We start from the raw sequence: 24693 nt of genomic DNA on the forward strand, positions 1-24693 counted from the left end.
ATGTAAGACTACCATCATAGTCCAGTCAATCTAGCATAAATTTGACCCTAACCCGAAAGTAATTGCAACAGAAGATTTTTAAGTGTTAATCTTTAGCATTATACCCAAAATATATCCTATTAAATCGAACTTGAGGAAGATCAAGAGAAAAATCACCATTAAATTTTCTTATGGAGATTTGCATTGAAAAGGGAACTAACTCTTTAAAAAAATACAGAAATATCAATAAAATTTTTAACTGTACCGCTTCTAATAAACAGAATGGATTGATTCTTGATTTTTAGCGGTCTTTAGAGTATAACAAACAACTCGAAAGGTGTTGTCATATCTTTTATCAAGCTATAATCTAGATTTCGTAATTCATTAGTTGACCGTTTGTTGAATTTTTCAACATGTCAAGGTTAAGAATCTCAAATTTAATAAAATTAATAAAGCATGTATTCTTCTTTTTGTGGTTTAAAGTTTTTTAAGATTAGTAAGTTGTTGAAAGAATATAATATACAGATATAAATACTACCAAATTTTCACATCTTTTTTTCAAAATGGTTACAAAGCTTCAAATTTACAATTTCTTTAAAGACAAATGCATGAAAAAAATAGTACTACCCATAACAATTCGGTTTTGTACATTTCATGAGCAGGAGATTAAATAATTCAGTCAAATGTAAACTTAAAACCCATCGAAATATCATACTTTACATACATTTCAAGAAAAACAACCAAAAACTCACCAAAAAAAAAGACTCATTTTGCAAGAGTTATCTCCCCATCCAATGTTAATTTCCATAGGAAATTAAAAATGCTGATTTTGAGTTTTCCTCAAGTTAGAGTTTATGGGACTTTTTTCTGTGTATATAAAAGGTATAATGCTATAGTTCCGAACTAAAACATTTTCTGTTGCAATTAGTTTGAGACTAAATCTTAGTTTGACTGGACTATCATATTTGTGTTCACATGTGTAGAGTTTCAGATTTTTCAACTTTTTCAGATGGGGCCATTCGTGTCGTTTCGAAAGACCTAATTTTTTTTTATATTGTATAAGTGTATTATGCAGTACCACTTACCTCGTTAAACCATTTTTCTTGTAAGATATGAAGTTGCGATAATATCAGAAAAAAACCTGCCAGTTTAGTATTTAGTATGAAAAAGTGTTCATTATTAAATGTGATTGAAAGTATATTAAAAAAATAAATGATGTTTTGCTTATTGTTTTGAACATAAGTCAAGCTGTAAGTTTTCTTTTACGTGCTTGTTCTATAATCATGATAATTATAATGATACTATCTTAGTTTAACTGTTAACGACTTATTTTCTTGAGCGGTGTAATTTTCCGAATAGAACATCATTTTTTACTTTGTAAAACTAAGATCTACTCGTCTGGAAACAAAACAACAAGTTAAGAAAATAGCGTCTCTATATTGACTCAAAATAGGATAGAATGGGTTTAACACGAAAAAAAAAGTATCAGCGAAATTTTGTTTGACAGTATTTTAACAGTTATACATAATGTCTTTGGATTTTAATCGTAGCACTTCTATCATTTACGACAGGAATCACATAACTTAACCTTGTCGAACATGAACTTAACCATGACACTTATGAACTAAACCATGACACCGAATTTTCTGTTATTTTAAATTGTGTGCTAATGTAGCTTTTTTTTTTTAGGAATGATGGACGGCAGGTTTATACCATAATGAAATATGGGATGTAACAGAGAGTTAAGAAGTAACCGTATTGTACACATTAGACACGAACAACATCTGGCATACACAGGCACTATCCTTTGTCAAATCATAACTATATGATAAACACTTTAATGTACTAACATATAAGCAATAAATAAAGATACTTACCAGCTTAAATTTATATTAAAAGGTTACTTTATCGAAAAATCCCAATGTTTATATTGTGTCATTGATTGTCAATAAAAACTCATAACACAGCCTTGTCTAACTTAACCAAACTACGAGAAAATCACTGTACTAAACGCCCTCGATATGACGACCTTTCTACCCGTGATAACAAACATTTATAACTTCTTACACATTAAAAGCTCAAGTTGAAATATGAACTCTCCCCCACCCAACACCCCCCATAGAAAGTCCTATATAAGTAAACTGTCAACAGCAAATTGATAAGTGATTTATATAACTAGAGGCTCTAAAGAGCCTGTGTCGCTCACCTTTGTCTATGTGAATATTAAACAAAGGAAGCAGATGGATTCATGACAAAATTGTGTTTTGGTGATGGTGATGTGTTTGTACATCTTACTTTACTTAACAGTCTTGCTGCTTACAATTATCTCTATCTATAATGAACATGGCCCAGTAGTTTCAGTGGAATATGTTAATAAAAATTTACAAATTTTATGAAAATTGTTATAAATTGACTTTAAAGGGCAATAACTCCTAAAGGGATCAACTGACCATTTTAGTCATGTTGACTTATTTGTAAATCTTACTTTGCTGAACATTATTGCTGTTTACAGATTTTCTCTATCTATAATAATATTCAAGATAATAACCAAAAACAACAAAATTTCCCTAAAATTACCAATTCAGGGGCAGCAACCCAACAACAAGTTGTCCAATTTGTCTGAAAATTACAGGGCAGATAGATCTTGATCTGATAAACAATTTAACCTCATGTCAGATTTGCTCTAAATGCTTTGGTTTTTGAGTTATAAGCCAAAAACTGCATTTTACCCCTATGTTCTATTTTTAGGCCTGGCGGCCATCTTGGTTTGTTGGTAGGGTCATGCCACACATTTTTTAAACTAGATACCCCAAAGATGATTGTTGCCAAGTTTAGATTAATTTGGCCGAGTAGTTTCGGAGGAGAAGATTTTTGTAAAAGATAACTAAGATTTACGAAAAATGGTTAAAAATTGACTATAAAGGGCAATAACTCCGGTAGGAGGCAACGGACCATTTCGGTCATGCCAACTTATTTGTAAATCTTACTTTGCTGAACATTATTGCTGTTTACAGTTTATCTCTATCTTGAATAATATTCAAGATAATAACCAAAAACATCAAAATTTCCTTAAAATTACAAATTCAGGGGCAGCAACCCAACAACGGGTTGTTCGATTCGTCTGAAAATTTCAGGGCAGATAGATCTTGACCTTTTAAACAATTTTCCCCTTGTCAGATTTGCTCTAAATGCTTTGGTTTTTGAGTTATAAGCCAAAAACTGCATTTTACCCCTATGTTCTATTTTTAGCCGTGGCGGCCATCTTGGTTGGTTGACCGGGTCACGCCACACATTTTTTAAACAAGATACCCCAATGATGATTGTGGCTAAGTTTGGTTTAATTTGGCCCAGTAGTTTCAGAGGAGAAGATTTTTCTAAAAGCTAACGACGACGGACGACGACGACGGACGCCGGGCGCCAAGTGATGGGAAAAGCTCACTTGGCCCTTTGGGCCAGGTGAGCTAAAAACGCAACACTCTCTCAAGTATACTGACATGCTACATTTAATACAAAAATCATAGCATTGGATGTGAGAGAATACATACTTTTTCAATTAACACGAAGTTGAGCGAGTGACAACGAATCTTTAAATTCACCAAAGTATAGCGTGGTCACATAAAGAGTTAAACTTTAGTAAGCACTGATCTGTTGTTCTTTGGGAAAATAATGACAATATGTTTTATTTAGGGGCCAGCTGAAGGACGCCTCCGGGTGCGGGAATTCCTCGCTACATTGAAGACCTGTTAGTGACCTTCTGCTGTTGTTTTTTATTTGGTCGGGTTGTTGTCTCTTTGACACATTCCCCATTTCCATTCTCAATTTTATACATGGCCATTAGATGAAAGAATAAACTTGGAATAAATGTGTGATGATTCTGTAATTGCTTCTCACAGTAAAGCATGCTCACATGCAGAAAAAAACAAAATAAAAAAAATACGAAACTCCGAGGCATATTAAAAAAAGAAAAGTCACTTATCAAATAGTAAAATCAAAAGCTCAAACACATCAATCGAATGGATAACAACTGTCATATCTCTGACTTAGTACAAGCATTATCGGAAGCTTTGATGTTAGATTCCTGAAGAAAAAAAAACCTACTTAAACTTGTTGAACGACAGAATAAAAGGAATACGGACAGACATAAACCAGTAAACACCCTGTTCTTGGCGTGCGGAACAACGAGAGCATAGTTTTATAAAAAGAAACGCAACAAAAATACCGAACTCCGTAAAGAATTGTAAATAGAAATGCCGTAGGGAAGTTGCAAAATCAAAAGCTCAAACAAATCAAATGAATGTGAGTTTATTAAACAGTAAAACGGTGTGTAAAAAGCAAAAAAAAAAACACAAATAGCGAACTCCGATGTAAATTCTAAACGGAAGTCCTTAAGCAAATGATAAAAAAATAAATACACGATTATAACATCAAACGAATATATAACAACTGTAATATTCTTGACTTGGAACAGGAATGTTCTTATGTAGAAAATGTAGAAAATGGTGGATTATACCTGGTTTTATATAGAGCTAGCTAAATTCAATCCCCTTCCTTTAAACATGTGTACTTTTGTTGATCTGCATCTCGTCGCTGCATACGATCCCTATGTGAATAATCTTATAGAGGATTGTATTCATCGAACAACATTATCAAAGGGACAATAAAAGCACTCTTAATATAAATCTACACAGCAGCCGTCTCGCTAGACCACACGACCACCTGGGCTTCACTAAAATAAAGCTTTCGGTGGCCGTGTGTTACCTTTCATCGTCAGTTTTAATCTAGCATCGTACTACAGTACATGACATATAAGGCATGGAGATGTTATTGTTACAGATCAGCTCAATTATCTATAGTTAAGGAGCCTACAAATTAATGCAAGATACTGTAGTACGATGATGTTTAGACGAGTTTTATATATACATATCTGCCTACTATCACTATTTGCGGGGAATTCCCCCATGGAGGCTCCCAAATTGAAATTTTAAAAGAGCGTTTATGTCCACAACTTTAACAAAACAATTAATTTTACAATGAATTGAGGTTTATATAAGTATGAAGAAGCCAAATAACAACATTACACTGTATTAGAAGCCCCCCCCCCGCTTTAAGGTTTTTAGAAGTATGGCAGCCATGGGCATTTTGGAAACTTGGCAGGTATGTATATATATATATATAGTTTTCAATTTAGACTCGTATATATATATATATATATAATATCTTTTAAGGCGAGATGTATCGAGACACAGACACGTTAACTTTTATTTCTATAGAAGTCGCTCTTCACTATACTACTACCTGTCGATACATTTATTTTTGGCATTGCACAAGTCATGTCTTCTTTGACTATTAATGACGTTAAAATACTAAATCCCTGTGATGTGTTTTAGTCAATTTTAGTCTCTGATGCATGATTTTTTTTTATTATTAATTGGTTTTGGCTTTTAACTAGCTGTCAGTAACTGCGAGTACTCTCAAATCGTATTTTCTTGTTAATTCGACCTGTTGATACTGTTTATAATGCTTTTTTGTTATTTTTTATTTATATGGATCTTGTCTGTACACCAGCTTTGATTATTTGTAATATCTTCAATTTTTCACTTATTCTTAAACATTTGTATAAACTTCAAGATTATAAAAAAACGTTTTTTTTCTAAAGTGAACATTGATTGGTTAAAAATTTCTCAGTGATGTCCTGTGTTTGAATATGTTTGTTAGCTTTTTGGTCATGAATGTTTGTCTCTAATATTTAATTAACTGTGCATTTGTATTCAGATATCGCAGATCAAATTTATTCGTTCATTGTGTAATCATACGTTTTTTGATTGAGTTAAGTCTGCCAATTGATATTTTATCGTATGTTTTTCTATGTTGTGATGTTATGCTATTGTTTCAGAAAAAGAGAGAAGGTTTGGATCCATTAAAACGTTTAATCCCGCTGCAAATGTTTGCACCTGTCCTAAGTCAGGAATCTGATGTACAGTAGTTGTCGTTTGTTTATGTACTATATACGTGTTTCTCGTTTCTCGTTTTGTTTATATAGATTAGACCGTTGGATTTCCCGTTTGAATGGTTTTACACTAGTAATTTTGGGGTCCTTTATAGCTTGTTGTTCGGTGTGAACCAAGGCTCCGTGTTGAAGGCCGTACTTTAACCTATAATGGTTTACTTTTTAAATTGTTATTTGGATGGAGAGTTGTCTCATTGGCACTCACACCACATCTTCCTATATCTATTATATATAAATATAAATACACTGAGGAAGCATAGCAACCTCTTGATTTTTAATACAAATGAAAAAAATAATTCCCATTCATATCAAATCTTGCATTCATAATGACATTTTGAGAGTAGATTCATTTTTATATAAAATTGAGAAAAAAAAAATGGGGAATGTGTCAAAGCGACAACAACCCGACCATAAAGCAAACAACAGCCGAAGGTCACCAATGGAACTTTATATGTCTTTTTCGAAGCCAGTCCGCGTATTTTCGAGAGTGTCCACGATTTATCGAGTGAAAATAAATTCCAACATGGCAAACATGTTGTATTGATCGACACATGCGTATACGAAAGTCGATTCCGTACAGTAATTTATATGAATAATCTTCATGTAAGAGTTCCGATATGGATTACAAACCATTCCCATATTGGAGACATAAAATGTCAATCCCTATCAATTATACCCTCATTTTCCAACGTCAGTCCAAATTTCTGTACCTTCATTTTTTCAAGAAACTACGGTATCTCAGATGTACATTGTTGTCTTAACGAAGGACGTAAAATCAGCTGATATATATGAAAGATATATCATATTTTTGATACGCCGACAAAGAAAGGCATTACTTGACTAACAAAGCTTGTAATATAGCCTAGTTGGTCTAGTGGTATACGGTGCTGAACATAGTACATACGGAGTTGCCACCATGTCTCAGATGCAGGGGTTCGAGTTTGAGACGAAATTTTTGAAATTAATACAAATTATGGTTTATGCCGTGTAATACATCAGGTTATCCGATGGAGAACGTCTGTCGTTAAGTTGTCACATATGAAGACGAATATTTAACTTGTGCATATGATAAATACATGGTTTATATCAAAACAATGCAATCTAGCAATATATTTCATAGTTTATACCGCAATATTTTTTTCTTGCTGCATATTTGATGAATTTCATTTGGTCGCAAGAATAATTCAATCAAAAAGGAGATGATTCTTTTTTCAATTAAACAAAGGAAGTAATGCACAGGAAGAAAATTTGGTTTGTATATTTTAGGAACATCAGCATTATCTTTACATGTTTTATGGGCTATTTTCTGTTTGACTATAAAAAAGAAGATGTGGTAAAATTGACAATGAGACAACTATACATAAGAGATCAACATAACACAGAAATTAACAACTATAAGTCACCGTACGGCCTTCAACATGGTGCAAAGCCCATACCGCATAGTCAGCTATAAAATGCCCCGAAATGACAATGTAAAACAATTCAAACCAGAAAACTAACTAACTAATTTATGTAAAAATTAAACAAAACACAAATATGCAACACATAAACAAACGACAACCACTGAAATACAGGCTCGTGACATAAATACATATAAATACAACTTGTATTTGAATATTAAGAATGAACACAAATGCGGCTACTTCCATTTTAGGTGTAATACCACCAAATCATGGTACGCCACATCCGGTACCATACGAAAGTAGGTCTTAAAAAAATGTTCCCTTAAATTTGACAGTTGTAGAAAATTAACCCTGCATTTCAATGCACTTAAATTTTTCTGAGTCATAAACATTTATGTTGGGTGTTTGAAAGCATCATTCTTTTTTTTATTTGATGGCCTTATAAAATATTTTGGAAAGTTAAGGTTACATAGTTACCAAAGCAGGTAACCAGTAGCAGTTGTTTACTTCCGGTGATGGTTACTTTCTTATATGCAATGAAGTGTAGTGTGAAAATTTTCCTGTAGCACTGGAAAGGATTAAACTTTATTCATGCTTATATTTCTTTGGTTAAATAAAGGTAAATACTGTACAATTTAAAAAAAAAATGCCAATTTAACAATTTAGGGGAAAATCAATGGTGGTTTTACACCTTCAGACAGAAACCGTCTAAAATTGAACTCAAATGGTAAAATTGTGAAGATTTCAGAAATTTAGCTTGACTTAATGATGCGAAAACCCGATAAATACAGTAAAAAACAGTCCATATTTATGCAACAGAAGTATTCTACTTTCCTATAAATAGCTAAAAACTTACATTTTCGTAAAACTGCTATATTTTGGGGCTAAAAAGGGATCTTACAATACCTACGTCTTTATGAAAACGCAAAATCTGCTCGTCTCGATATCACCTTTTTTGCCATGTTGTTGTCAGTTTGATTTCGACTCATGAGTTTGATTGATACTCTGGTATCTTTCGTTTATCATTCACTGAAAAGAATTGATATTTAGAATCTTGGTTTTTAAAATGAAATGGTACGAGGCAAAAACCGGATACTTTCTGGTACTTAAAATGTCCACCTGTTGTAGATGTGCTTAACTTAATTTGGTAAACGCGTGGACGAATTTCGTTAAAGCTTTGAAAGAGAGGTACAAATATTGATCAAATAAATTTTCAATAAGTATAAAAAAGAAGAAGTGGTATGATTTCCAATGAGACAACTCTCCACAAGAGACTAAATGACACAGACATTAACAAATATAGGTCGCCGTAACAATGTGCAAAGCCTAAACGCATTTAAAAAAGAGTCCGACATGACAAATTTTATGTAAAACAATTCAAACGAGAAAACTAACTGCCTTATTGGTGTATAAAAAATGATTCAACATTATTAACTACTGGTACATGAATGAAAGACAATCATTTTACAAATACACAATGATTAACAATATAAGAATCATTAAACAATATCACATCAAACAATGATCTATACACGTTAGTACTGGTTGTAACCATTTATAGAACTAGAATCAAGTCAGTTTCTCTTCAAATTGTAAATCATCACACAATCACATTGAAGATACGAGGTGATTGACAGTATAGTGGGCAGTGTCTGACTATAATCATTGTGAGAGAACACAAAAGGAATTTCACAAAAGCGAGAAATGAATTCGATTTCAAGTTCTAGCCTTTCAAAATACAAAGGTCACAACGCGATAAATCTAAATTGGACGCATACGGCTTCAAAAGACCGGTTTCGAAAGATTATATATGCAAACTCTGCGTGTTAAAAAGAAAAACTACACGATAAGAATTTTGAGGTACGCATTATGAGCAGTTACATGTTATAATGTGCTTTCAGAAAGTAAAATGAAACATTGGGGTCACGAGACTCGTCTTCTTGCTACAACACAAAACAGTGAATTCCCTATGCATTACTATGTAAAAGTAATGCTGTCTGGGTAATTTTTCATTGTATGAACGAACTGAAAGTTTATATAATAAAGTTATGTGCTACTTATAGGAAGTTTGTGAGTTTTAGTTCTCTTTAACTTCGTACATTACTTTACAGCTGGTTTGATTCGTACACCACTGATGAGTTTTGTGTAGACAAAACACGCAGAAGACGTATATATATTTATAATCCCGGTATCCTGAATGAACATTTTTAGTCAATTAGCTATCATTTAGAAATGACAAGTATTTAAGTAAACATCATTGTAAGAATTTCGATTTTCACAAATGCACAAGATGACAGAAACTTGTAAATACCTAAAAGAAATGTCAGGTGAATATAATTTATGATCTAATCTATGATTGGGTATTACTATTGTACTTACACATCACTCTGGGCCGAAAATCTCAGGAATTCTATAGACTCAATTGCCATCCACTTTAGCGGAAACTTTCCTCCATTTCTATTGATATAAACTTTATCGTTGTACACAAAACGAGTCAAACCAAAGTCTCCAATTTTGATGATTTTGTCATTTCCAACCAGAACATTTCTTGCTGCCAAATCTCTGTGCACAAAACCTTTACTTGATAAAAACTCCTTTAAAAAACCAGAAGACATTCGTAAAGTGTTCTGGTTTCGGCAATGAGGATATTGGGTAAGTTAAACACCTACATATATCCTATATTAATAGTATTATCTAAAATATAAGCAATGGACCGAAGTAAATATTAAAGAGAGGGGTCGACAACGCAATGACACAAAAGAAATTAAAATTCATGCTGTTGCTCACAAAAATAGAAACACACTGCAATATGAAGTAAATATACACGTAGCCACAGAAAATATTTAAAAAAATAATTATTTAACTATTTACTGTATGCCGAATGTGTTAAACGCTATGGTTCTATATAATTTTAATGCAAGGCATGTGTTAATAAAACAATAAAAAAAATTACACTGAGGACAATAGATAAGATACTATATGACACACAATGCAGTGCGAATTGTTCTATTGATGCTATTTTTTGTTTTTATTGCTTTGTGTTATGTAAATAAATTGCACGGAGTCTAGATAAGTTGTGAAATTTTTTATTTGAGACTTCCAAAGACTTCCAAACCATAAAAAATCAATCTATGTCTGAAGGGTATACTATATTACTACACGATTGGCGAAAAAAGATCGGGAAATCAAGTTTATCAGGATGAAAGGTAGCTCAAAGGCTGTTCTAAAATCGAACAATATCAAGTTAATGTAAAATACCTAATCGTTTGAATACTTTTGTTAAAAAACCGTATTTTTCCTGTGTTCAGCACTCCGTTCAGCACTTTGCAGTAAAAAAAACCAGAAAACAAAAACAACCCATAAAACACCTTTGCATATATTGTGCTATCAGACGCCAGTAAAACAATTATCTTACTTAGCCTTTAACCTTAATCTCATCTGACAGGTTCATTTAAATTTGTGAAGTCTGGTTAAATTATAAATTCAATACTTTATAGACATTTCATACGACTTTAAGCAAGTATTGTTTAGTTACTTTAATACAAAATTACTGATATCTTACTTGATCACAATTGAAGTGTCGGCGTCGGAAATACCATACAATGGACCAAAAGACGGGAAAAGAACTGACTAATTAAAAGTTCAATGTTAATTATAATACTTTATTCCGCAAGCAAATACAGCTCATAGGATTAAACAGATACACAAATGATACATTTTACATACATATATATATATATATATATGTTTAGACCGTTGGTTTTCCCGTTTGGATGGTTTTACACTAGTAATTTTGGGGCCCTTTATAGCTTGTTGTTCGGTGTGAGCCAAGGCTCCGTGTTGAAGGCCGTACTTTAACCTATAATGGTTTAATTTTTAAATTGTTATTTGGATGGAGAGTTGTCTCATTGGCACTCACACCACATCTTCCTATATCTATTATGATATATAAAAAATGTTGAGTTAGATTACTGACAAATGAAAAAATACATTGTGTATAAAAATGATAATATAACATCTACACACGCTTAAAAACACGTGTCTCATGTCTATCTCTAGATTAACCTTCCGTGACAAGGTAACACTACGACTATTGAAGTTATATTTTTTATATAGCGGATGTGGTCGAGTGGTCTAGAGCGCTGGACATAAGGCTAAACGATTGGTGCTTTAGTGTATCAAAGGTGTGAGTTCGAATCCCGCTGAGGGACGAACAAAAATTTGTCAGTAGAAAATCTAACTCTAACACTGTTTGGAGTAATTTTCAGACGTATATATATATATATATATGTTTTTTTTTCTACAACGAATATATATATATACGAGTCTAAATTGAAATAGAAAAAGTACCCTCATTTTTAGATAAACTCTTGAATTTTAAGAGTCAATATAGGATGAACGGATCATATAAACTGGAGGGCAAATATGATACAAGTCCAAACGAAAAAATATAAAACGAGTCTAAATTGAAAACTACGTTCAAACTTATGATTGCCTTGGATAAAAAACGCAATTTTTATACGTGTGCATGTAAAACAAATTTCGTTGTAGAAGGGGCTAAAAACAGCACAAACAACATTTTCCAAAAGACCCAAAAAGTGAAAAGTATATTTAAACAAAACGCATTTGACTATCAGGCGAACAACTGATGTTCTTTAATGTTCTTTAATATATTTATATATATATATATATACTAGAAAACACCCGTTATATCGCGGGTCCGTGACTGAATTAAAGTATATTACTATGCGCAAGCCTTATTTTAGTATTCTAACTGATTAAAATACCTCAATGGGTAACCTTTTGACAGTTTAGTAGTGTCAACCCTGTGATAATGACCCGTGTATAAAGCACATAATCCTGAATACACCGTTTGGTGGTGCGCCTGTCAGATGCGGAACGTACAGATAAGGTAATCGGTAACAGGTGATTATACTATTGGTATCGGTATCGGACTCAACCCGGAACTTCTTAATTATTGGCATATTAACTACGTGGAAAACAAAAGGACCTAGAGTGGTGTAATTTTTAATCTACACTTTTGTACTATATTAGTTATATATACAGTTGAATTCTTTGCTTTTGATTCGTCGTTTTAACGTGATGACGGCTGACAAATTTGACCTCGTAATTTTAGTATTATAGATATACAACTCGTCTAAACATCAACCCAATAATGGTAGCTTTCGCAAATTTTTCGTTCTTCCCTCGCCTGGATTCGAACCCATGCTACTGAAATTTCGTGACAGCAAATCGCCTGCACCGTAGCCGTACATTGCTGGGTTGATGTTTAGACGAGTTGTATATACATAATGTACACAGCCATGTATCACCATCATTGCTGGTGATCAGATGGATAAATCTGTTGTAGAGTTGTCACTGACTCAGACGTACTTATGAATATAATTATGTTCTGTGACTGTATCTTGCATTAATTTGTATGATCCCTATATATATATATTAGCATGGGTTCGAATCCCGGCGAGGGAAGAACCAGAAATTTGCGAAAGCAAATTTACAGATCTAACATTGTTGGGTTGATGTTTAGACGAGTTGTATATACATTATGTACACAGCCATGTATCACCATCATTGATGGCGATCCGATGGATACATCTGTTGTAGGGTTGTCACTGACTCAGACGTGCTTATGAATATAATATATATATATTTATACAGCGTTAATGTTATAAACTATTTCTAATATATAGCGCAGTTTGGCATAAATTTACATTGGTAATAAAGGTACAAACAATCAAGTGTTTAGAATTTTCTCTGCCTTGTATAGGTATTTATCCAGATTGTTTAATTCCTTAATATTTTTTACAGATAATTACTGAACTAATTTGAAAGAAGATGGGTTTTTATAATAATATATCTCAATATATTTACTTCTGACATTAACATATTTATCGAACTCTAATATAAAATGATATTCGTCTTCGATTACTTTCTAATCACACATAGTACAAACACGCTCATTTCTGGAAACATTAAAGTATCGTCCAGTTTCAACAGTAAGTAAATATAAATTGATTCTTTACTTTTCACATATGATTGGGATAAATTATTCAATGGTCGATTCAAATAAAATTGCAAAGTATGTCCATCATGTATGTATTGATACACATTACATTATGAAGTATTTAAAATAAATTGACAAGCGTTAAGCTACATAATTATCAACAATTCTATTTTTAAATTCATGCAAAAACAATGGATTATTTCCAACACTTTGTGCTATCATTAAATTTATACCTATTTAGTATGTCTCTTATTTTACAACTCCAGTGGAGTTTATTGTTCGGATTAACAAAACTAGATTCGTACACATCTTCATAAATACTATTGAAAATACAATAATTAGATTATAATAACTTCAACCAATAACGTACCATTCTTACATAAGTGTTACATACAATGGTAAACGCCCAAGTTCAAAATACACCATATGGTAAACAGTCGCTTTTCTCACTTTCGAAATTCTTTTTAAATAATACAATTGAGGCGTTTCAATATCAGCGCCCTTAAAACTGTTTTTAAATAAATGTTTCATTTCAAAATAAATTCAAGATCGAGAAATGTTTAAAAAAATCGGATTTTTCTGCACATTTATTGTTTATTTGTTACGACGAGAACATTCTTGGCGATGCGTCAGAACAAACGAGCTAGAAGGCTGCACATTGTTCGATCGGATGATATTTTATGGTATACACATTGATCTATTGATCGAACCAATTCTTTGTTTTTTTTTTTTTTTATCTCCCTTAGACTTTTTTCATTGCAGGAAAATCGGCACGAGTAAAAGTCAGGGCATTACAAACTTTTTTTTAGTGAAGTTGGGGAACTCATTGTTTAAGACAAAACAGCAGATTTCAATAAAACCATATTCCTTAGATAAACAGAAGAATAATTCCAATGTGAAGGATGAAAATACGAACTGCAAGGATCTGTGTGGTCTGACTTGATAAGCAATGTTATTGATTAGCAATATTAATTTGCGTTAATACTGAGGAATCATTTGAAATGAAGGAATGGTTATCCTTAATGCATAGCTTTAATTCCTTGTCTATGTTTGGCTAAACTTTTGGTACTTCTCAGCTATAGTCTGTCAAATGACTGTGTGATGCGCACCTGTGTGTGTGTTGTTGTGTCTGTGCTTGTCCTTCTCGCTTTCAATATTCATCACTGGCTAGCAGCTTGCTGTGAAAAGGAGAGCCGATTGCTTATATCTTTCCTGCCAGTTACAGCCTCTCATGCAGTAAGACCTATATGGCCCAAGATAGATGGAAACTGGGAACATCACGGCTCAAGCAAAACCACAAGGTCTAAGAGGAGGTTTGGTCCCTATATGCAAGGTATGATAGGCCCATCGGTGAGTGAGTATGCCCTGGTCTCTGAAAACCAAACCCCCAGCTGTGGCTTAATAGCCCACCTGCCTTGTTGGTTACTGTAGAAGTAAAAGGCGATTGGAGACAACCCAGAAAGAAATCCGGACATATGTAATTCGTTAGCAGGGTAATGCAATAATCTAATAATTACTAGGAGAGAAAACCCGGTCCATCGTAGCAGAGGTTGGACGTTGGGCTAACAACTCAGCTCTGTGAAAAAGAGCTTGTTTCAGAAACCAGAAACACTAAAGAAATCCCAAACTGGTGTACAGATGAGGAATCAAACATGACACATTTGGAGAAAAGCCGAAAGGAAGCCCAAAAAGCCGATAGGTCCTATAGTAGCACCAAAACAGAATATGTACATAGGATGTTGGAATGTGTTGACCTTATGCTCAGATCGGAGCGAAGAGGATAAGTAAGTAAGTAATGTTGGAATGTCAGAACAATGGCTGACGTATCAAAGCAGCAGAAGTAGCCAAAGAAATGAAAACATATTGTATTGACATACTCGGTATCAGTGAGAGTACACGGAAATGTACTGGTGAAACCAAGCTTCAAAGTGGAGACACGGTGATCTATGAAGAGGATGATGAACATCAAGTAAAGGGAGTAACTCTAATGATGAATGGAAGAGCTAAGAAGTCATTGATGGAATGGACACCAATCAACAAGGGAATCATAAAAGCAAGATTCTATTCAAAGTGTGTATAAGAAGTTGTCAGTTATACAAGCATGTGCACCAACACATGATGCAAGAGAGGAAGAGAAAGAAGAATTTTACCAACAACTACAAGATAATGTTTCATTCTGCAAGATGAATGATATGTCTATAGATATGGGTGACCTGAATGCAAAGGTAGGCAGAGACAACATCCATATGCAAGCGGCGTGAGGAAAACATGGATGTGGGACAATTAATAAAATGGGGAATTATTATGCAATTTCTGGCAAATCAACGGTCTCATCATAACAGGCTCTGTATTCACACACAAAGAAATACGCAAAGTAACATGGAAATCATTTGATGAAAAACAACAAATCAGATAGATCATATAATGTGTATACTGACCACTACTTAGTAGGTTAAAGATCAGAATCAAACTGGCAAGAAATAAAGGTGACAAGAACAAAAGCAAATTAAGAGAAAGATATGACATAAACAAGCTAAACAATATGGATGTAAGGAAAAACTACAATCTGGAAGCGAGAAACAGATTCCAAGTACTGGAAGAAAGTGACATATAGATCCAGTGATAATTATATAAGTGCAGTAGATATATACACTGATACAGCTTAACAGGTAGTGGGGAGCAGTAGAAATATCAGTAAAAGAGAGACGAAAGGTACCAGAGGGACAGTCAAACTCATAGATTGGAAATAAACTGACAACGGAATTGCTAAAAATAAAACGACAAACAGACAAATAATAGTACAGAAAACAAAACAAAGAAAAAACGTAAGACTAAGCAACACGAACTCCACCAAAACCTGGGAGTGATATCAGGTGCTCCGGAAGGATACACAGACCCTGCTCCACATGTGGCACCCGTCGTGTTTCTTTTGTTATTACAAATCCATTACAAAGTATAATTCGATAGGTATCAATCGTGAAAAGAGAAGGGTATTGTAGTAACGACATAAGGAACATATCTGATATTATCTAGTTAATAATTTAATATCGATACATTTATAAAGAATTTGATAATAAAACATAGCTGACATAAAATTAGAAAAAGGAATATTCCTAGCATAGATAGCAAGAACACACAAATGAGGAAAGAAAGGTTAGATCCCAAATTCATGTATTTAGTTTTGATGTTATATTTGTTATTCTCATCGGATTATGTCTAATGCTTAGTTCGTTTCTGTGTGTGTTACAGTTTAATGTTGTGACTTCATTCTCCTCTTAAAGTTAATGAGTTTCCCTCGGTTTTGGTTTGTGACCCGGATTTGTTTTTTTCTATCGATTTATGAGTTTTGAACATCGGTATACTACTGTTGTCTTTATTTAAAAACGTCTCAGATAGTTAGCTAATTGTATCTTAGAGTATTCCTCGTAAATGAAGTTCTAGTAAAATATATAAGACAAATCTTTAAAAGCATTATGATAAAAAAAAAGGACACACGTCATAATCATATCCTTACGTAAAACAAAGAGAGATAGGTACATTTGCTCAGGTAAAAACATGATATAAATGATTTGAAAACATAACATTCCCTCTGAGTAGTAGAAAGTAACCATGAATGAAATAGTTAATGACTATTATGAACTATAAATGTAAATGCCTAATGGCAAAATAATCACACCTGCAGTGTATCAACAGGTGTTCATTAAGACAACACATATATTTGAATACATGCCAACACTTTTCAATGTGGTAGACATAAAAGGCAAAATTAACCAGCTTGCAATGCACAAATGAAAATCAAAACAGTACATTCATTTTTTTCAACAGTTTTAACATTAAAATGATTTTCTCATAGTTAGATAAACAGTAACAAATAGTCCGTATTTCATTTGCTTAAATTAATTCGATACTTTGACATCCAAGGTGCGCAAGGGTAAGAATTTGCCGTGTGTATTCTCTCCATCTACCATCTATTTCTAAACCACAACAAGTAGAAAAAAGCAATATCTTATTAAAAAAAACTATACAGCAATTGATAATTATTTGATTGTTAAATGTTAACCGTCGATTTCGTTGGTCCTTAATTAGCGACTAATTATTATTCGAGATACAACATATTTTAAGGCATGTGATGCATTAAAAACCTTTAATAATTTAGTACGACGGCATTTAGGAATAGCTTTACCGATTCCCAGGCTAAACGAATCATCACATCGAATGATAACGGCAAGGATTGTCAGCAGAGACTGCGTAGTAATATGAAATTGAAGCCAAACGAAGAGCATTGCAAAAAAAAGAACTACATATTTGCATTGATTCCATTTGGTGCCAAAGTTTTAATTTTCGAACTCAAACTCCTTCCCGAGTGAGTCGATACTCCTTAGACCAAGCAGTGGTGTGGTAGATGATGGTAACAGGCAGACTCAGACGATTAAGGATCTGCCTTTGTATATCTAGGTGATCTCAATTGTCGACTGAGAAGAAGGTCTGGCTTTCATTCATAGTCTTTCCAATTGACTTTAATACGTTTATGTAATGGTTGTTCTGACTCGACAACATACTACATTTCAACTGTAAGAAATCAACAGCATTCGTAGGCGTGCAATTAATTGCAAAATATGGTGTATTCCGTAAAGTGGAATAGCCTTGGTATTCGGTATTTGCTCTTCGTCTGATGGCTCTAGAAATAAATACGGAAACAAGAGATGTCTGACTTGCAAGCAAATACTGAATATCAAGGCTATTCCACTTTACGGCATATTCCTAACTTGGTACAGGCATTTTCATACGAGAAAATCGTGGATTTAACCTGGTTTTGTAGTGCAAGGCGATTTGGTGCCACGATATCTCAGTAGAATGAGGTCGAATAACGGCCATGGGAAAAAAATAAAATTTGCTTCTGCAAATTTACAGATTTAGCATGTTGTTATTTGCAAAATTATATATACAGAATGTGTTTTCGGGCTTGTATCACCATCACTGGTGATCCGATGGATAAAATTTATCGTACAGTTGTCACTGGTTAAGACGTACTTATAATATAAGTAACCCTGTGACTGCATCAAACATTTATTTGTAAGAACCTCTACGATAGATAATTCAGCTGATCTTGAAAAATCAATCCTCATGCCTTATATAATATGCACTGTGTTATGCCGTTCTGTTTGAATCCGTTCTGGTTTTCTTGCTACAAGAGGGCACTACATGTAAATATATATTGTTGTTCTAAATACATCACTTGCTGGTACGTCTGAGAGAGGCGGAACGTACAAATTATGTAACAGTTACTAATGCCATCGGTATTTGATTCAACCGCGAACTTTTAAATCATTGATTATATCAATTGAGTGGATAAAATTGCCTGGAATGATACAATCTTTTTTCAACACCATTGTCCTACCTATTTTAGTAAAATTGTGAGTTCCACAGTTTTGGAACACCCTCTCCCTTCCTCAACAGGAATATAGTTCCTGTGGAATGCACCCTCAGGATAATGAATTGTGCCGTTATGGAGCAACAACTTCTCCTCCCACAATAATAATCTGGTCGTTGTGAATATGCACAAAAACTATCAGACAGAATATCACCTTCACAGAAAGTTATTTACAGGAAAAAGGTATAAAAACCGTGATTTAATTTATCTAGGCAATGCATTGTGGCATTTATAGCACGGATTTAAAATGTACGAAATTGTATATACTTTGACAGGTTGTTTGATCGAAATATATCACAAATGTATTCGTAAAGAGTCCCATGATTTCGTATTATTTTGATGATGTTAAACACGAAGCTGATATATTGGTGAGTTATTTCATAACAAATTATTGATTGAAGATCATTGGGAGAATAAAGTTCCTGTATAAGACAACAAAAAATAAAATAGAAATTGGAAAATTACACCTTATATCGATTTTTCAAAAGATGTATCATGGAAAAGCTAAACGACATCGCTAAAAGGATAGTACAATGTTTCCCTAGTAAGTTGTTCAGTTGTAAGATTAGTTGGTCATCTAATTTTCTAATATAAGCCATTTTTGTTGTCACTGCACGTATATACAATAATTTGAAACTTGGTTGTATGTCGAAAGTAATCACATTTTTGATCTATTTCTATAACCTTCATGAATGTTTAACACCGGTTACCAAGTATGAGGAAGTTAACATATATTATTTCTATTATCATTGAAATGACCTTCTCCATTTATTCTACTATTCTAATTTTCTATTTTCTACCTGTACCATATACGAGTTTTGTGAAGAATGAAAGAAACTGGTGTTACAAGAATTATCAGTATGTCAAACATTTATACGACAATCTATATGCCATCCAAGGTAATGAATAACATTAAACTAATAAATCAGATTTTTTTTTTTACCAAAGAATGAAGTTACTGGGAATATGAATGCAATCCCCATCATTCTGCGGGGAAACAAACGTTTCATACTCTTATAGACGGATTTACAGTTTTTGTGAAACTTATTATTAAAAACAAAACATATAAACGTGAAACATGTTACTTTGTACAAGCTATTAAATATACTTTGTGCACTCATTCTAATGTTCTAGAATAATTACAATTTTTCTCCATATCTACTCCTAAACCAAATGACATAACATTAGTATTCTCAAAAGATAGTGACATGGTATGTCCAAATATACTCATCATAAATACCTGAGTTAAAATTTTATAAGCAAGATGCGCGTTTTGTCCACAAAAGACTAATCAGTGACGTTCGAATCAAAAACGTTAAAAAGGGACAAATAAAGCACAAAGTTGAAGGGCATTGGTGAACTAAAATTACAAAAATTTTGCAAAGTACAGCTAGGGTAATATATATTCTTGGTAAAGACAATCCTGAGTATTGCGAAAGTTTTTTAAAACAGTTAATTTATAATTAAGATCATATCAATTATTATTTATGTAAACACAGACTTCTCTGGTAATACCACGATGAATACAACTTCAGACAGCAGTGGCACCGACACAGTGGTTGTGAATAAACTCATCATAGATAACAGGATAAAATTATGTATTTTAGACGCGTGTTTCGTCTATAAAAGAGTCATTATTGACGTTCAAATAAAAAAAAGTTAAACAGGCCAAATAAAGTACGAAGTTGAAGACCTATGTGGACCAAAAGTTCGAAAGGTTTTTCTAAATACAGCTAAAATGGTGGCGAATTGTGATCTATTTCTCGGGAAGGAGACCTTAGTTATCGGACGCATGGAATTGATAAGGTTTTCGAAAAGTCTAGTTTAACAGAGTGCAACGAGATACCAGTACAACACATAATTATAGAATAACTAATCGAAGAATTCAAATAGAGAAAAATATTCAACAAGTGACCGAACAATACATTAATATACGAATGCGCGCAGCGCATGATTTAATTATCAGTGATGTTCGGTCACGATATTTTTCGTTATTTGAATTCTTCGATTAGTTATTCTTTTTATTTTATGGGCAAATGGCTTTTTTAAAGAAATTAAAGTAGAAAATGTAAGGAACTATATATTTTTCTACGCATTCACAATTAATTTTGATCAAACTTTATCGACGTCTTGACAACGCCTTTGGTTGTATGACGACAGAGGAGTGAAATAACCACGTTTATTTCACATGTAAAATTATCGGTTTTTATTTCACTGGGAAATCAATGTAATTCATTGCAACCAATGTAATAAATTGTTTTAATGGTTATGAGTTGAGTATGAATAACTGCCTTTGCCGCAACATGTAGGGTTAACGTACACACATTTTTTTTCTAATTCATATTGATTCAACTTGGCCTACAACTGACCGCAAGAATTGAGAAAACAAATTGAAACCCCACTTCATTTGTTGAAGACTTCATCATTTCGTCGCAACGATCTAGTTAGAATAACTCGTAACACCCACGTGTACCACATTTTTATGCTTCAATTTGGTTAGTCTAATTAGAAAACCAAAGTAACCTCCAACAAGGCGACCAGGAGAATTAATCCAGCTCATATAACTTCATACTGTAAACGTTTTTTGGAGAGAAAAAAACGAAAGATACCTATAACTATTTGCATGATGGTAACCATGTACATGCATGGGCTTTTACTATTATGTGAACAAAATAAATATGATGTTAAGAACACAGTCACCAAAAAAACTTTTAAAAATGTAACGGCCAAATTAGTCCAAAGTATTTTTTCCTCAGGTACTCCCAATATACGAATTAGGAGCTAATTCATACTTTAAAGTAAATAATGTATTTAAAATATTGAATACATCTGAAAAGTACAAAGTAGATGCATTTGTAAGCATCTCATATTTACTGAAAAATAAATTAATGCAGATGAATCGTTTCAACCTTACTATTATAAGACTTTAAAATTTACTTAAGTAACAGGCTGTGAGAGAATTTGTCTTATTTTCATAAAATACACATTTGACATAAAAATGAGTCATTGACAATGTTCAAACATACTTAATAATCATAAACGTAAGAAGATTTATGCAAAATAATGAAATGTTATTATTTTATCATGTCTCTTATCTTCAGTAAAATATGTGAAGGTCATCTTATCGACTTTAACTATGTCTGGTTACAGGTATGCAAGCGTATTTCAAGTGACATCATATATCAAAGAAACTACAAAAAGTATAAGAAGAAAATGCAGGTGTTGTATATAAAAAATGAACCTTGAAAACTTGAAAACAAAAAAAAATAGATTGTTATATTAGCAAATATTTTTCTCAGTTTATTTCTAAAGCATTACTCTACATTGATTTTTCGTCTTCTGATCAACCAACTGATTTTAGGCTTCGAAATACATTAATACATACCAAGGACTGACATAATAGGAATAAATGGTTCCTCAATTGCAAAACGTAAAAAATGCTATGCTAATTTGATGCGTCCGATGCCTTTTGTTACTTGATTCAACTGCATAAAAATCGCGCATCTCAAATTTGAAAAAAGATGAATAAATTTTTAAGTACCTGTATAATATGGGATAAAACCATCCAAGACTAACTTTTCATGATATAGTAGAAACCTTAGATTAAACTGCATAAACAAAATTTTGTAAAGGTCTTCCAACAATCTTTTTAAATTATCCTGATTAAAAAACTATACATCTTTTTGATATTACCGCTAGCCTAGGGTTGTTGTTTGATATATATATATATAAAAAGATTAAAACTATCTAAGTAAGTTTATTTAAATATAAATGAGACTAATTCAAGATTTATTTTGTTATATTTTTTAGCACACAAATATAATGTACTCCAACAATGTTAGATTTGCAAATTTGCATTAGGAGAATTTTGTTCTTTTCTCATAAGTATTTGCACTCCTGCACATGTGACCTTTTGGTAAGACCGCGCGCACTGTGTCCAGCGCCCTAGACCACTCGACAAGCTCGGCTTAATATAAATATAGCTCTCGATAGTCGAGTAGTACTTTTCCTCGACGGAGTTGTAACATAATTCATGATTTATAGTAGCTAAAAAATGATATAACTTCCAGATTCTTCGAAACGTTTCTTCATATTCTTATATAGCTTAGTTGGTGGGGTAGTATAGGGCGCTGGGAAGGGTGCAGGCGGTGTTGCCACGATGTCTCAGATGCATGAATTGGAATCCCGCTAACGCCAATTTTCCGATCTAGCTATGTTAGACTAAATTTGAGACGAAACACATATAAATGATGGTGTTAACTACAGGTTAGTAATTTAATGAAGAACGTTCATTGTATGTTGTGAAGTTGTGACATATTTCGATAATTCTAATATGAATAGTAAAAGGAGTACAAATATATCTAGCCCATCACTTTATTTCAAAGAGTATACAAATATATCTAGCCCATCACTTTATTTCAAAGAATATACAAATATATGTTCCATTGACTACTTTTGATTCATTATTTTTCGTTGGATACCAATTTTCTTGGGTTCGTAGAAACAGGTGAACCACGAATTCATATGTTCAACGAATTGCAAATTTTCTAGAGGCTTTAATCGCAGAGATTATCAGTACAACGAATTTAAATATACACGAAAGTACAAGTTTTTCTCAATCATCGAAACTTGATACCCACGAAAATAAATGAATTCACAGTGTCCAATTTTGCTAGCATTAAAAAGGACTAATCATCCACCGTTTTCATTGGAACACGACAGGTATATGGTAGCCGTTTTCATTGGAAGACGACAGGTATATGGTAGCTATCATCCACCGTTTTCATTGGAACACGACAGGTATATGGTAGCTATCATCCACCGTTTTCATTGGAACACGACAGGTATATGGTAGCTATCATCCACCGTTTTCATTGGAACACGACAGGTATATGGTAGCTATCATCCACCGTTTTCATTGGAACACGACAGGTATATGGTAGCTATCATCCACCGTTTTCATTGGAACACGACAGGTATATGGTAGCTGTTTTTCAGTTGTTCTGCTTCATTGGAACACGACAGGTATATGGTAGCTGTTTTTCAGTTGTTCTGCTTATTGAAAGCGTTTGATTTGTAAGTTTTTATAGACTTACCCTTTTCGAATTTGGTTTGGAGTTCAGTATTTTTGTTATACTTTTGTAAGAACATATTTACAACTTGAATAATCCGATAATTGTCTACTTATAGTTGATGTTGCCTGACTACTTGCTTAACAGGTTTTTGTAAAAACCATTGTTTTAACAAAGTATTTTTTAATGTAAATTACTAACTTATATTATAGTTGTCAAATTTGTTCAATTTGTGACAGTGATTTACGAGATCTTGAGTTTATAAATGCAGCTAATACCAATTTGGAAATTTAACAGTTCAAACGTCAATCATGTATACAAATTCGCAAGTGTTTTTTTTTATATTGAGACAAAGAAATGTTTGCCTCTCTACATGATAAGATGAAAAAATTAATTGAACAAACTCTTTTTTTCGGGTATGATTTCATTGTACATTTTGAATAACATGTTGATTCTTAATATAAGCATTGTAAGTAATTAATCTAACAGTTATTCGTAAATCAAGTCATACCATTAAAATCCTTAGTTTAAAGACAAATCAAATTGTAGAAGAAAATTGATTGTGTAAATTACGGTCTCTTATGGAACAAACTATGATACTAGAAAAAAACATATAAACTAAATAACTCCGTTTCACAAACACCTGTTGAAATAGAAGTCAGTAAATATTACTATAAATAGAACTTTCAATAGATTATTCGAGTTGTAAGTATGTCCTAATTTGTATTACCACTGGGAAAGTATATATTATGTAATTAATAGCTCTTGGCATAATA

At 32.9% G+C, this 24693-nt stretch overlaps 1 protein-coding gene across 1 annotated transcript in view; it reads right to left on the reverse strand.

The window, feature by feature from the left end:
* The window catches only part of LOC134710317 (uncharacterized), a 176809-nt gene that overhangs the window by 40747 nt on the left and 111369 nt on the right, over window positions 1–24693 (reverse strand). The window contains exon 23 of the mRNA XM_063570626.1: window positions 9769–9983. Within this exon, the coding sequence (XP_063426696.1) occupies window positions 9769–9983 (215 nt within the window). The remainder of the gene's footprint in view (window positions 1–9768; window positions 9984–24693) is intronic.

Source organism: Mytilus trossulus, chromosome 3, assembly GCF_036588685.1.
Source record: "Mytilus trossulus isolate FHL-02 chromosome 3, PNRI_Mtr1.1.1.hap1, whole genome shotgun sequence".
In the NCBI taxonomy this organism is placed as follows: Eukaryota; Metazoa; Mollusca; class Bivalvia; order Mytilida; family Mytilidae; genus Mytilus; species Mytilus trossulus.